Here is a 15,756-nt window from a genome sequence, read left to right on the forward strand (position 1 = left end):
TCTTTCACGAGGCCGATACAACTTGTGACAATTACACAAAACTAGATGCCATTACTTACATCTCCTTTTTTTTTTTTTTTAAATGCCTCATAAGCCATGGGTTAAAAAAATGGAAAGAAAGGGGCGTTTGTTTTGATGTTTCTCAACAGAATGATTATGACACCCACCTAGCTTCATGCCCATTCCACCCTTAACTCAAAACTCTGTTAATTTGCAAACCGAGACCCATAAAAAGAATTAATAGAGACTTAAAATCCACCTCAAGAAAAAAAAACCAAACAAACCCACAGTTACCTGTACATCTTGTATACTGAGCTCAAGCACTCGACTGGGTGCCAGCTGAATGTAATGAACATTAATCCCCGTGAAGCTTACAAAAACCAGCTCTTCCGGGACTTTGTTAATTAAAGACAAGCCTATTCCACTATCTAATTTCACTAGCACCTGAAAAAAAAAAAAAGAAACCCAAACATTAGTAAATCACTTTTAGTATCACTGCGGTAAACAAAATACTTTCTCCGAACATCACAAAGAAGCACGTATCATGCCTCATTTATTAGAGACAAGACATGGGCACCATGAGTGCATCTCTGGATCCTCTCTCCTTTTCTAAGAGCACGGTAGAGAAACCCAGGAATTCTAGCCTGCATGCAGAATTACATGGTGCACCGATACAGCTGAGGTTTTCTCAGAGCAGAGTAAAATAGATGCTTTTCTGATGCCTAGAAGCATGAATTTAATTTACATTTTCTATTCTGCCTTTTGCAACTGGTCAGCCACTTCAAAGTGGATTGCAAAGTGGTTGGGGATTACATCTAATAGTTGAGGGATGACATTACTGGCCGCTTCAAGGCAGATTGCACTGTGGTAGGTAGGTCAAAGTTAGTGGTTACGTTACAAGGGGATGGATTACAGTGGGGTACATTACATTACATTACATTAATGAATACCGGGAGAGAAAGAGGAGTACCGAGAAGCAAGCTGAATGACTACTAAGTGCACATTTTTGTCTGATCGCTATACAAAGCTGCAACCCAGTTTGCTCCTTTTGGTGATTTTTCTTGAGCTGGCTGGGATCTTAGTTCCAGTGACAAGTGTACTCCTCCCTCCTCCTTTCCCACCTAGGGTTAGTCTTTATAGTTCAGTTGCAAAGACGGCATTTTCTTTTTTTTTTTTTTACAGAATTAGGGCAATCGTACTTCAAGCTCCTGCTCTTGGTCTGGATTCCTCAGCTTTCGTAGGTCGAGCTCAACAAGTTCATCCAGTTCACCTGAAGAAAGGTCATTTCTGCGATGATTAAAGTCTGTTACCTACAAAATAGTTAAGAGAGTTACTAACTATCCTTTCCATGTGACAGCTCTACGTTCATAACTTTCTTCCAGTCCCTATGTTGATTCTTTCTAAGTCTGCCAAAAATGTGTTTTATTATGCTTCCTAATTTTTAGGCATGGGCATTCGTTTCATTTGTTTCGTTATTCATGAGTTTAAATCACGGACTTTATAGTACGCACATGTACTTATGATAACTATCCATTTTTGCGCGTCTACTATAATGTCCGCGAGTTATGCACATAACTTGGAATGAAATGAATGCACATCCCTACCAATTATAGCACTGTCACCAGACAAGATATCAGCAAACACTTTTACTAGTCTCCTTCCCGGTTACTTTTGTGCTCCTTATAATCTGTTCCACCTTAAGATATATCAAGGGTCACACTAATGCGTGGGCAGATGAAAAGTAGCAAATCTGCTTCCTAATTCATTTATTTGAGGATTCATCATGATATGCATCGCTTTGTACAATGTATTTCCTCTGAAATTATTAATGGCTTTCTTAATGTGGCTGCTGCCAAAGGTAGCCCTTTCATCCCTCTCCCAATTTCCCTTAAACCCATGACAGTGGCAAAGAAAATAAACAAGGGGCTTAAAAATGACATTCTGCCTCATAACATAGGGCAAGTCAGAAACGGAGAGACCAGCTAGTTAGTCCTGGTGCTAGTTAAACATAGAGGTATTAAAATATAAATGCTTCCGGCTGCTGTAGGACAGAACGGTGTCACCTGCAGAACACGGGTGGGCCCATCAGGGATGACTCTGACAGACAGAACTCCAGAGCCAGGTCTCATCTTCTGGTTTACAAACTGCTGTTGAGGTGGAACTGGCCCCAAAAGCTCCATAGAAACATCAGAGCCCAGGACAACTTCTGCTCCATCATACAAACCTAAAATTCCTTTTTTCACCTAGTAAAAAAAAAAAGAGGAACACAATCAAAATGTATATATTTTCAAAAGTAAACACAAGCTTAATGCAGCAAACATATGGAAAGAACATTTACTCATTTAAAAGAATTATATCCAACACTTCCAATGTCCTAGGTGGATAAAGGAAAATTAGTTCGTTACCTGTTAATTTTCGTTCCTGTGGTACCACTGATCAGTCCAGTTAGTATTCGTCTGTCTCCATCTGCTGGACAGGAGGCTCAACCCATGGTCTGGACTGATCTGGGTACGTACAGGGAACCAGGTTTTGGCTATTTAAGACAGTTTCCTCCTCTTCTTCTGCGTGTTTAGCTCAACTGAAATTGCGCCAAGAGTGCCATGAGCCCTCATTTGCAACTATTTGGGATCTTTCCCTTATAACACCCACCTATGTCAGTTTCTACAATCATGGTCCTTGGCCAGAGAGTTCACAGACCACAGTTCCCTCCAGAACCTAGTATGCCTGCACCCTAAATATGGCCAGCAGGCGTCATTGCTGAACAATGGCAGAGTCATCCTTCCCCCAAGGTGCATGTAGCACAGGTGCTAAGCCTCCAGCCTGGTCCCATGTACGTAACTATTTGATGCAAGATTTGCTTTCCTGCAAGGCAAACCTCACTATGATTCCTTCTTTTCAAAAACAATACTTAGCTACAGTATTCTCTTGAGCTAGTAAACTAAAGATGATTAGAATATATATAATCCTATATATATGTTAAATAAATAAATAAATAAATAAATAAATAAAAGTAAAAAGTTATCCTGAAAAAACAATGCCTCCTATGATTCATTTACATTATAATGGGAGTAAGTTTGAAAACATTTTTTATCAGGCAAAACATACATAAGAGAAGGGAACTGCAGGAACTGCTGCATTCCCACTCCCGATTATTCTGTATTGGAAACCAGATGTGAAACAACTGCAGAACACTGGATGGAACAGGACTGCCTATTTACGATTCCATTTTCAAAAGAGTATTGTTGCCGTAAGTGCAGGATGGCAGACAGCCCTCTAAAGATAATTCATCGTCTTGTGTTGTCACAAGTTAATGCTGTGGGTGCAGCACGAGGATGTCTCATGACATTAAAGAGGTCACTCTCCGGTTCCATCTGCCTTTGCCAGTGAAAGACTCAATCCAGCAGGCCAGAAAAGAGAACCAGCAGTGACAGTGGAGTGGCCAGAGAACACAGCTATACAACTGGATTCAAAACCCCTTCTTCACCAGTTACTGTACGATGACAAACTGCTAGATTTCCCTGCAGGGAAAAAGCCTCAGCATGTGAAATCATCTTATGCACTAGGGAGATCAATTTTCTACAAAGCTGCTGGGTGACAAAGATAACCAGCTAATTTTAGCAGGCTAGTAACTCGGGGTGAGGTTTTGGTGGTATGCTAGGTTTTGGGGGGGGGGGGGTCAGTTTTACATGCACAGTTATAAATACGAACAGCACGGTTACCATCAGTGAAAATTTGATGTGATTTGGAGGGATGAAAGGAACACAAAGATGACATTAGTACATTGTACTCTCGACCTAGCTTGATAGCAGCTAGGCAGAGAGTGCATCAAGCTAGGTTGAGAATACATTGTACAAATCTCATCTTTTTATAACTTTCATCCCTCCAAATCACATAAAATCTTTACTGATGGTAACCGTGCTGTTCGTACCTCTGCCTGTGCATGTAAAACTGCCCCCCAAAACCTAGCACACCACCAAAACCTCACCCCGAGTTCAGAATGCCCCCTCTTACAGTGGTATAACAAAGTAGGCCATTATGTGGTGCCTCCTCAGAGGCTCTCTCTCCCGTCTCCCCTCTCCTTGCACGAAACGGGATTTGCGATATTTACCGCAAATCCCGTTTCAGCAGTAACACATAGCTATGCCAGGCATAACACTATTGTACGCAACATCTCATTTTAATTTACTCCGCCCTAACTCCTCCCAGTTGGGAAACATTTTAAAATCTGCATATGCATCTCGCGACGCGTTATTTATCGCAGGCGATAACACCCTAACACAATCTGATACATGACCCTCTAAGTCTTTTAGTGTTGAATATCAGCATTAACTGGTGAAGACAAACATGTCCCGGAACGCCTCTGGCACTGCCCTTTTTTTTTTTTTTTTAATGTGCACTCTGAAAGTGGACCCTTGCATAAATAAATTATGTCACAATATGCTTTGCATTTCCATATTTCCTTATTTAGTTCAAGTTTATTCGGACTTGCTAATTTGCAAGCCCTTTTTCTGAAGAATGCAGTGGAAGATAAAAATCTGCTTTCTGTTCTCTTCCAGGACAAGGTGACACTGCACACGGAGGTTGCGGAGGGGCAGTTCGGTCAACCCGGTGATTGAGATGAACATCCCACGGTGTTATCAGAGGGGCAAAAATCCTTCTGCCCCAGCGCACACAGAACGATACAGTGGTTCAGCCCATTCACTCCTCATCTCTAGGTCTTTAAGAAGAAAGGATTCCAATGGTAGACACTGCCTGCTGACTTTGATTTCTATTATTTATGCTTAAGTGAACCGGAAAAAAAGACCACCCTAGCAACATAGTTTATAGAACAGGCAGTCTTTTTTTTTTTCTTTTAAAGAGGTTCAAGGCATGATAATTCACCCTTCATGTAGTCAGCCAATTTTTATACCAAAATAAAAGACCGTCACTGATCCTCTCCGGAGAAGGCTGCATTAATGTGCTCCAATGCTCTGTTTTCTCTCCTCCACCCCTGATGAAACTCAAATCAAATTAGATTTAACTAATACAGTACCTGAACAACTAAACCTTGTAAACCACAAGTCAGCTTCCCATCTTGGAAACACCAAGTCTGTGTAGTGCTGCGCCGTCGGTCCGGCTTCCTCAGCATTAGAGGCTCGTACCTACCACAAGGAAAATACAAGGAACACTAAAATATATATTTAAAAAAACATCCCTCTAGGCTAGGCATTTCCAGAACTGCATCTATGAGCGCGGTATTCACTTCTTGTTTTAGCATGGCCTGCAGTCTTTGAGGAATAGAGGCAAACTGGATGTATTCATATGTAAATTATAAGCATCATATGCAAGTTAGGAGCCCATGGTGCAGAATCGGACCTGTGAAATTCTTCTGAGGAGCAGAGGAAAGAATCACTATCACACGACATCCCTCAAAGCTGCACTATGAGAAGGCCTTAGGCTCAACAGGAAAGGTCTGCAAGATACAATTTTGGTCCAGCAGCTTCCTCATGGCCACTTCCATTGGAACTGGTCCTTACTGGGGCTACGGCACCATAAGCTGCCATTAAAGCTGGGGTTCCCCCCCCCATTTTTATTCTCTCTCCCCTTTATAACTCAGTCACATTACTCAACAGGAGCCGATCGATCACGTCTCACTTTGGAACCCGCTATGTACGAACCCTGACTCCCACCCATAGGATTCATTATAGGGGGATTCCCATACCCCTGGTGCTGTGAGTGCTGACTCTGCAGAGCCCCCAGCCCCTACAGGCCCAATCGGCAGAAGCTGGGGAGGTCAGGACAATTCATGCTTACATAAACTTAGCTCAGGTACATGGCTTTTAGCTACTAATTCTAAAGCTTCGGGTTATTACAGGATCCAAAGTTTGGCAAAGGGCAGCCTTACCCTTTATCAGTGACGGCAGCCAGACCTGCAATGTCCAGCACTAAAGAGGAATCTGCAGACCGGGACGTAGATGGCTTATTTGGGTTATGAGGCGCCGAAGAGCCTTCGTGACACAGCTCCCCACTGCCGGTCATGCGCCAAAGCTGTGAGCGCTTCCCTGGCTCCTGAACAGAATACAGGAATATTTTATTTAGTCACCCGCAGCGTAATACTCGTGTCACTTCCCAATTATGCACTCTATGATTCACTGGTATGTCATTATGTATTTCAGATTGCAATTCATCTAACAGGCCCTCGTGACAATAAATAGGTCCTGAATAATAACTAATTAACATTTGGAGCAAAAAGGGCAAACATGGCTTCTCAAGCCAAAGTAATTTATTTCAGATTATGTGATCTCAGCTGGCAAAATAAAAATAATGGAATGATAACTACTGTCCTTTCACATTAGGAGAATGATTAGTCTATGCACTCTACAAGGCTTTCTACTGGCAGCTCCAGTTCCTCTATAGATTGGAAGGTATAGGGCCAGATTTTTTAAGAAGCGCACACGGGGTACATTTGTGCGCACTACCCTGCGCGCACAAATGTACACCCAATTTTATAACACGCACGCGCTGCCACGCACATGTTATAAAATCCAGGGTCGGCACGTGCAAGGGGGTGCACACTTGTGCACCTTGCGTGCGCCGAGCCCAAGGGGAGCCCCGATGGCTTTCCCAGTTCCCTCCGAGGCCGCTCCGAAATCGGAGCGGCCTCGGAGGGAACTTTTCTTCTGCTCCCCCACCTTCCCCCTCCCTTCCCCTATCTAACCCACCCCCAGCCCTACCTAAATCTCCCTCCCTACCTTTATTTTGTGATTGGCAGGCGTATCTTGCGCGCGCCGGCCGGCTGCCAGCGCACCATCCTCCGCCACAGCCACTATGCCGAAGGCCTCGGTCCCGCCCCCGGACCTGCACCACGTCCACGCCCCGCCCCCTTCCCGCCCCTTTTTCAAAGCCCCGGGACATACACGCGTCCCGGGGCTTGTGCGCGCCGCCGAGCCTATGCAAAATAGGCTCGGCATGCGCAGGAGGGTTTTTAAAGGGTTACACGCGTAACGCTTTGAAAATCTACCCCATAATGGTTAGGGACTGGAGCGAGGAATCAGAGGCTCCTGGATTCCAAATCTTCATTATACAACTGAACATGCGTGACCTCCGACAAATTACTTTGCCTCCTTGGGACATTTAAAAAAAAAAAAAAAAGGCCATCATGAAGAAAAATTAAGTGGCTATTATGATTGTCTAAATACTAAAATATTTTTGTTGCCATCAAATCAAGCCTGAATTTTGGCACATCAACCCCCAACTGCATTATCCGTAGTTTATTGCTCCAGCACTTATAAGCAAAAGCAACTTTGTTCAGAACACAACCCCGATGTACCATTCAACGGTAATTTAGGAACGGAAGTTAAGTCAGGAAGACCAAAGGAAAGGAGAGTAGGGAAGGAAGGAGATGGGCAGATAGAAAGAAGGGAGGGAGAGAGAGAGAGAGAGAGACAGAGAGTCAGACAAAAAAAAGAGAAAGAATCAGAAGGCTACAAAACCCGCACCGGAAATTCCCACTGGAGGAACTTGCTCAGTCACTTTGCTCTGGGGAGTTTCCGGGTTCCTCAAGGATGAAAAAGGAATCAGAAAGTTAATAAAAATATTAATATAAATTCTTTATTTATGACGACATAGGGGAGTTGTCATGTTAGTCTACTTGGCTAACCAGAAATAAGGGTCAACAAAAAGCTGAGGGCAACGCCTTTACCTTGGACTAACGATGCATTTCCGATTAGCTACCAAGAGCTCTGCTCCCTTCGCATATTAATGGCGGCAGTTCTCTGTGTATGGTGGTCCGACCAAAACTTTCTTAAGCTACATTAAAATTATTGTACCTTTTTCTTAAGTATGACCCTTTGTGTCTTTGGCTGGACATCCAAGACAAGTTCCGCATGCTCAACGTCCTTGTTGGGAGCAACTGGCCTGGTTCCCTCCTGAGAGCTAGAAAGTTTCAAATGCCGTCAGTCAGTCACAAGTGGCCCACCCCCGTGATGACCCAACCCCCATTTCATGCGTACCATTACAGCAGTACTGGTTAGACCCCCTCCATCCCCACCCAATATACACCATTTAGAAATGTATTTATTTCTAAAAACAGGCATTTCCAAAAGTGTACTAACTACTACTTCACCACCAGGGCCGGAGGAACCACTAGGTGAGTTAGGCCTGTGCCTAGGGTGCCGAGACTTAGGGGGCGCCGCGGCAGGCAGCAGAATTTTGAAAGGGAAAAAGGTACCCTTTCAAAATTCTGCCAGCCCTCGCCTCACCCTGCCTCCCCCCGCTCCCAGTGCCACCCTCCCGACGCTCCCCTGGTAGTCCAGCAGACGGCCTGGGAATGATCTGCCGCTCCCGGGGCCCTCGGCTGCCACTAACCAAAATGGCGCCGGTGGCCTTTAGCCCCTACCATGTGACAGGGGCCAACCAATGGCACTGGTAGCCCCTGTCACATGGTAGGGGCTGAAGGCCACCGTCCCCATTTCGATTAGTGGCAGTTGATGACCCGGGGGCAGCAGATGGATTCCGGGCCCCCCGCTGGACCACTAGGAGATTTGTGAGTTTTCTTTTTTTTTTGGGGGGGGGGGGGGGTTTGGACTGGTATTTCCTCCTGCTGCTTTAAGCTTCCACCAAAATCATAATTGGTCTCCACTGAGCTACTGCACCATCAGGCCGATACAGTACAGTGCGCGCCGGTGGAGCGCACTCTTAGCCCAAATTTGGACGTGCGTTTTTTGACACATTATTACCCCTTACTGTATAAGGGGTAAAGCTAGCGCTATGAGAATTACACTGCCTGAATGCTGTACTACCTGGCGTAACACCTTGACCAACAGAGGCCAAGGAGGGAAGACACGGTTTCCCTTGAAAACGTTTAAGTTGGTGAATCGATTAAAAGGGAAAGAGGTTGGTTAGTGATCAATTAATTGCATCAGTAGCATGGGATATTCTTAGTGTTTGGGTAATTGCCAGGTTCTTGTGGCCTGGTTTTGGCCTCTGTTGGAAATAGGATGCTGGGCTTGATGGACCCTTGGTCTGACCCAGCATGGCAATTTCTTATGTTATGTCCAACCCCCCCCCCCTTCCCGAAACTAATAGCACCCACAAGATGCAAATGCATGTTGATAGCCCTATTAGGTATTCCCGCGCGATACAGAAAGTAAAATGTGCAGCCAAGCTGCACATTTTACTTTCAGAAATTAACGCCTGCCCAAAGGCTGGCATTAATTTCGGCCGGCACCAGGGAAGTGTACAGAAAAGCAGAAAAAACTGCTTTTCTGTACACCCTCCAACTTAATATAATAGCAATATTAAGTCGGAGGCCCCAAAAGTAAAAAAAAAAAAAAAAAGTAAAAATTAAAAAAAAATTAAATTAAAAATAGGCCCGCGGGTCGGAAGACGGACGTTCAATTATGCTGGCGTCCGTTTTCCGAACCCGAGGCTGTCAGTGGGCTCGAGAACCGACGCCAGAAAAATTGAGCGTCGGCTGTCAAACCCGCTGACAGCAGCTGCTCCTGTCAAAAAGGAGGCGCTAGGGACGCATTAATGTCCCTAGTGCCTCCTTTTACCACTGGCCCTAATTTGCTTAGGCCACCCTCCTGAATCGCGCACCCAGGAGAGGAGCCTGTGCGCTCGCCAGCTCTCCCGTGCATTTTTCTGTATCGGCCTGAATGAGTCTTCATTTGCAACTATCCAGGGCTCCTCATCCCTCCTACTATTTTTACATCCTCCTCCTGGCCTTGTCCATCTCAGTGATTGTTCTCAGCAAGGGGGGGGGGGGGGGAGCATAAACCACAGCTCCCTCTGGACTTCCCTCAGGGGCCGTGAATGCTGTCTCCACTGCATCCTCAGTCTTGATCAGCCTCAGGGGTAGAAGCCTGGCCATCCACTCACTCACCAGGCCAGACCCTGATATCATCTCTTTACAGTTTCACGATAAACTAGCAGTGGCCTACTTAGTAGGATTTTCGTTATTTTTCTGTTGGGGGGGCCCAGAGTTTTCTCCTATTTTTTGGGGGGGGTTTCCAGCTATGACACTATCAGCTTTCATTTATGACTACCCACACCTCATTTTAACCATCTCCCTGCCCCCCACCCTCTCCCATCTAGCCCAGTCATCTTAACAGCTGTTTCTGAAAGGGGGGGGGGAGTGTCACAGCTATGCAGCCCAAGTTTGGCCACATGTCACCACTGATCGATGGCCAAGATTCAATTTTCCGGAGGGGTTCTGGGAACAATCTCTAAAGAATCCTCAATCCTGGCTGGCTCAAAGACCAGAGGCTGGGCCTGCAGTACTCCCACTGGTTTTCTCTGCCAACATCAACACACGATTGGTTATGTACTACGGGCAGCCTTTTAGAGCCAAATGCGAAAGAAAGAGAAACAAGACTTGCCCCGAAAAGGTGTAGGTGGCAGCAATATAAATGAAGTTCTCATAGTAAAGCTGGCGGCCATCTTGGAATTCGTTCATGTTGAAGCTGATTTCTGAAGAGCCTGCCCCTTTAACCGTCAGAGTGATGTAAGGTGGAAGGGAGGGCTCATCCCACGCATAATCCAATGATGTCAGGGGCTTCACTTCGGTGCTGAGTCTCGGCTCGGCAACCCCACGCTGGTTGAAAACCACTGGGACCTGGGGAGTTTGAAGAAAGGTGAAGTGACTCCAGTTTACAAATGGAAAGAAAGCAGTTCCTGTGCTTACATTATTGCCCCTTCCATTATTGCCCCTTCCAAAGTACCTGCACAGATTTATGCAGGTATTTCCTTTAAGACAAAACCCCACACGTAGTTCTGCATATCCAACTCGACCCTGACCTCACCCTGGTCATATCCTGGCAGCAAGTGGGGTAAAGTAGACGCATTGTTGAGATCTATGTACAGGATGGGCAATAATCATAATAGCCCAATTCTGCTGATAAAACAGCCTTTTACCTGCAGAAATGCCATTGGCTAATGCCCTCAAAGAGATTTTTGTGCTCATATAATTTTAAATGGCTGAATCCTCAAATGCTTGTCCTTTAATGCATACAATGATCTTCAAGGTTAGGGCAATTCTTGAAAGGTTTTAAGGAGTGAAAAAAAAAAAAAAAAAGAAACTCTCTCAAATGTGTATTAAATTTGCTACCAGGTGGTTTCATGGAGTTTCCCTTAGTCCTAGGAAATTATGCAAGAGTAAATAACCATTCCCTATTTACTTGTTCAAACCGCACATGAATTTAATAAATGCTTCTACTGTTGGTCCTTCGAAAAGGTGAAACAAAGAACCTAACGCGGATGTGAGTGAGAGGCCCTTACCTTGGAGAAATTATCTATGCGAAACGGAGGCGGCAGCTGATCGGTGTTGCAGAAAGAGATGCGGTACGTGGCTGCTCGGAGGGAGATTTCCACGCGCAAGAAGAAGCCGTTTCCAAGGGTATCCCTGCAGCAGAAAAAGCAAAACAAAAGCCCATCTTCAACACTGATCTGCACTCCCATCAGCCTTCAATACTAGGCACACCGGTGACAGCGGGGTCAGGTTTAAGGGTCTAACTCTGGCAGTTAAACACCTAAAGTGGACATTTTAAAAAACGACTAGTACTAAGTCCCTAAATTTAGTAGTCTATTTTCATTAGGGACCTAAATTTAGGGTTCTAAAAAGTGTGCAGCAACAGGAGGGGAGTTATGGTGGGGGGAGGGGAAAGAAGTTGGATGCCTAGCACTGATTTTCAGCACTAGGCACCCAACCTAGGTGCCTAAATTTAGGGTCATTTCCAGCTGAAAGTTTAGGTACTTACATTTAGCTGAAAAGCCTCACATTTAGGGAGTGAGCATATTTTGAAAATTGGCCAACCTCACTGTGGTAACAAACCAACACCCAACCTAACCAGTCCTGAAGTAACTTGCTCATCGCCTCTCCTAAGACCAACGTGGTTAAAACGTTCTCTCTTACGGAGATACAGTCTCCAAAACTAAAGGGAAGGGATGTGACTCACCCTTTACCAAAATCTGCAGATTATCTTGTGCAGTCCTCGTATGAGCCAAACACTTTGGGGGCCACATAAACTTATCCTGCTATACTTAGCAGTGCAGCCCTACCACTGAATATAGCTGACAATCTTAAAGTTAGCCCAATAACCTCATCTGGCTACTTTAGGACTCCTTAGACAGATAAGTTATCTGGCTAACTTAACATAGGGATGCTCCGGGGGTGGAGTTATTTGACATTTTAGCTGGATAATGAGTTATCTGGTTAAACTTTAGCCAGATAATTGCTGAAATATTCAAAAAGAACCATGCTAGAATTAAACAGCAAACTGCCTGACACGTATTGGGCTTTCTATTACATTACTTACCCAGGTATCAGCAATGGGGAACAAGAGTGCACTGTCCTGGACATATTCGTGCAATATAGGAAAGAGAAGGACTTGACAAAGTGCTCACACTAGCTTCCTCTCTCTCAGAGTGGGGGCAGCCTTGGAGGAAGCGTATAACTACGAGGGCATGTGCCATGCGGCCCATTAGCTGTCAAACCCTTTCGGTTGCTAGCAGTCATAGTTTAAAGGGTGCACTGAACCCAGAGTGATGCTCCTGTTACATTTGTCAGATCCCTTTTAAATCGTATTATGTGCCATATGCCAAATTATTGCTCTCATCTGTGGGACAGAGATGCCGCTGCTGCTGCTTTTATCTATCCAAAAGAAAATGATTTTGTGCGTGCTCACTGCTTCTTGACTTTACCTCATATTAATATGGAAAGAGTTATTTTTGTTGACTTCGAAGCCACCAGACCACATACAGTTTGGTACGTCCATCAGCCTGACGCACAACAATTGGTCGTAATCATTTCGCGGCCAGTGGAAGACCACGCTGGAGCCAGAAAGCGTTGAGATGTAACCTGAAGGATTGGAGGTGCCCTGGCAAGAAAAAGAGGAAAGCCTGTGGCTGTAACACTTTCAAGAAGCTCAGAGAACCTACCGGAAATTTTCTCCTTGTTCTAGATCCCCCCTGCCAACTTACTTCAGTTCAGTCACTGCAGCCCTGAGCTGGAGGCCACGCACCAGCAATCACGGGCCCTGTATCCGGTCACTAGGGGCTGCATGGATGACTGGCCCTCTCTGCTACAAGAGGTTTTATCATCTATTTTTATATCCCACATCCAACCCAGCCCAGCCATCACGGCTATAGTCCGGGGCCAGGAACCTAAAGCTACAACCCTCTCTGGAATCCGGCTAATAGGGATCCTAAATCTGACCACGAGGAGAGTAATTTTACAACACTGAGCACATTGGTTACATTTGCACGTACCTGTTATTCAGAGACTTTACTGCTAATTTTCAAAGTAATTTTCTGTGCATAAAATGCTGGGGGTAAAGTCTCCTGGTACTTACAACATGTAAAAAGATACACCTGCTCCTAGCTTAACATTACATGCAGACTTTTGAAAATTCGTGCAGAATTCCTATCCCTGACCACCCCCCACCCCCCCAAAAAAAATGCCTCTGGCGAGTGCACAGTAAAGTGCAAGCGTGCTTTTACACACCAGCCCGCATAAAGCTGGGATTCACGGACGCGAGTGGATTGGAAAATTCTCCACTCTGCGTCGCTGTCGAACGATGACCAAGCCTCTCCCTCCTCTTCTCCCCCTGGCCTGGAAACGCTGTCTCCACGGCATCCCCAACCAGTCCAGGGAGCAGAAGTGCCGGACCTGGTGATAGACCCCCAAGTCCTTTGCATGGCGGTGCTCGACGACGTTTGCCACTGAGCTGCCTGGCCATCCCCTCATCAGATCAATCTTCTCAGCTGCCTAGAGCAGTGGTCCCCAACCCTGTCCTGGGGGGCCCACCAACCAGTCAGGTTTTCAGGATATCCACAATGAATATGCATGAGAGAAAATTTGCATGCACTGCCTCCATAACATGCAAATTTTCTCTCATGCATATTCATTGTGGATTTCCTGAAAACCCGACTGGCTGGTGGGCCCCCAGGACAAGGTTGGGGAACTCTGGCCTAGAGGACTGCATATATATGGATCATTGCCTAGCCAACTATTTAGGGGCCCTAAAGCTTTATTCTCTTCCTGTCTTTATGGACCTAAGCACAGAAGAATGCAAGACAGCAAAACAGTGAATGACACAATTAAACTTAATTGGCCCATCTAGTCTAGCCAGCTGTAATTCATCCACTTTGGTAGGCGAGTGCACAATTTCCCAAGCTCAACACAACACAAAGCTTATTGTACATACTGTGTGTACGACAACATTTGCACACAGAATGAGAGGTATTTTTCGACATGGCTGTGCTGCAAACAGCAAAAACAAACAACCCAGTTCAGTTTTTGTTGGTTTATATTTTCTTTTCTTTTTTACCTGTCCTCTGGCAAACTCTCTCTGTGCAAAGGCCAGTTTGTGTGTTGACTTATTATCTAGCAGGTACCGGGGAGCAAACGTCACCATGCAGGTGTCCACATATCTGCCTCTGCCCTTCTTAACATCAATCCCTAAATAAATAAATAAATAAATAAATAAATAAATAAATAAATGTACATGCATACTAGAACTGCTAAGATACTAAAAATATTCTACTGCATTTATAAAAACAAATAAAAAAAACCCTCTTTGATGTTGCATGTGCAAAGCAAACAAATGTTTAGTATCAGAACATATATGGGTAAAAGGAATTTGAGTAGCTAACAAGAAGCATAGCTCAACATTTCAAGAATTATTGTTTTGCTTTTGGTAAAAGAGGCGGCAGGAAACAATTGCTAAAGCTGGCACTGCCAGGGACGTCAGAAAAGGCTGAAGCTGACTTTTCAGGGCACTACTAGCACAGATACAGGGAGGATTAAACTAGCAGGCTTCAAAGCATTTCATCTCCTAAGAAATGAACACCGCTGCAGCAGTCTCCAATGAAGAAATTGCTTGTAGTCGGTGTATAGCAGTGAAATTGGGTTTTTTTTTCTTCTCTCTCATTGGTTAAAAAGAGCCATCATTTGAATGGTCTTTAGCACTGCCCTTTACCATGAAGCTGCCCGAGGAAAGCATCTTTTTTTATTGTTAAATGCATATACAGTTTATTGCAGTTATATGTCATCTAGATCAGCCTCTGCTAAAGAAAAGTCGTAAAGGTATTTAAAAAGTGAAGAGAAATGGAGTCTTAACAAAAACAGAGACCTCCAATGGAACTCTTATAGAAGGCTGTCGATCCCAGAGGATCCCACGAGGCTTACATATACATAACCATGCTTGTATAATGAGGACAGCAAGTTTGTACAGAATTGGAATAGAATACCAGTATTTAATTAATGTTCATTGGATTTAATGATCCTCATTATAGAAAAGGCACAATCAGTTTCTGTATGATTGAAAAAAAGAGGTAAATGGTTTATTGACTGATCTACAAACTTCGGAAGTGGGGGATCAATATTCAAAAACTCTTATTGAATTTAATACTCTAATGGATTTCTTTTGTGAAGAAATCAGGCAATTCAACCTAAATTTTTATGTGATGAGACAGATTATAAAAGAGAAAATGTTTATTCTTGGATGTCATTGACCATGCCACACAAGTAAAATAAACGAGTTACATTTGAAGGCTCCTCTGATGATTTGTCAGGAGAAGAACTGATGCACATTGACTTCTCCCATACACATTCAGGATCCTCTCTACCGACAAATCAACAATTGACAAAAGGTAGACTTTTTTTTCCTGAAGCAACCAACCAGAGAGAATCGAGGGTTTCTACCACCAGTAGAGTTCGATCACATCGAATACAACTCAGACCCCAATCCTCTCGGAAATGGCCATTATAAATCT

General features: G+C 44.5%; 1 protein-coding gene across 3 annotated transcripts in view; it reads right to left on the bottom strand.

Moving 5' to 3' along the window:
* The window catches only part of VPS13D (vacuolar protein sorting 13 homolog D), a 273,597-nt gene that overhangs the window by 129,339 nt on the left and 128,502 nt on the right, over positions 1–15,756 (bottom strand). For 2 of the 3 annotated variants that reach the window (XM_029578385.1, XM_029578384.1), the window contains 10 exons: positions 14,310–14,440; positions 12,682–12,857; positions 11,260–11,383; positions 10,362–10,597; positions 7,809–7,914; positions 5,885–6,048; positions 5,033–5,141; positions 2,064–2,243; positions 1,200–1,310; positions 295–444 (listed from right to left, as the gene is read on the bottom strand). In XM_029578385.1, the coding sequence (XP_029434245.1) occupies positions 295–444; positions 1,200–1,310; positions 2,064–2,243; positions 5,033–5,141; positions 5,885–6,048; positions 7,809–7,914; positions 10,362–10,597; positions 11,260–11,383; positions 12,682–12,857; positions 14,310–14,440 (1,487 nt within the window). Of the gene's footprint in view, positions 1–294; positions 445–1,199; positions 1,311–2,063; positions 2,244–5,032; positions 5,142–5,884; positions 6,049–7,478; positions 7,538–7,808; positions 7,915–10,361; positions 10,598–11,259; positions 11,384–12,681; positions 12,858–14,309; positions 14,441–15,756 lie in introns of those variants that run through there. The other variant, XM_029578386.1, reaches the window with a different exon arrangement.

The sequence above is a fragment of the Rhinatrema bivittatum genome, chromosome 15, assembly GCF_901001135.1.
Source record: "Rhinatrema bivittatum chromosome 15, aRhiBiv1.1, whole genome shotgun sequence".
NCBI classification, from domain to species: domain Eukaryota; kingdom Metazoa; phylum Chordata; class Amphibia; order Gymnophiona; family Rhinatrematidae; genus Rhinatrema; species Rhinatrema bivittatum.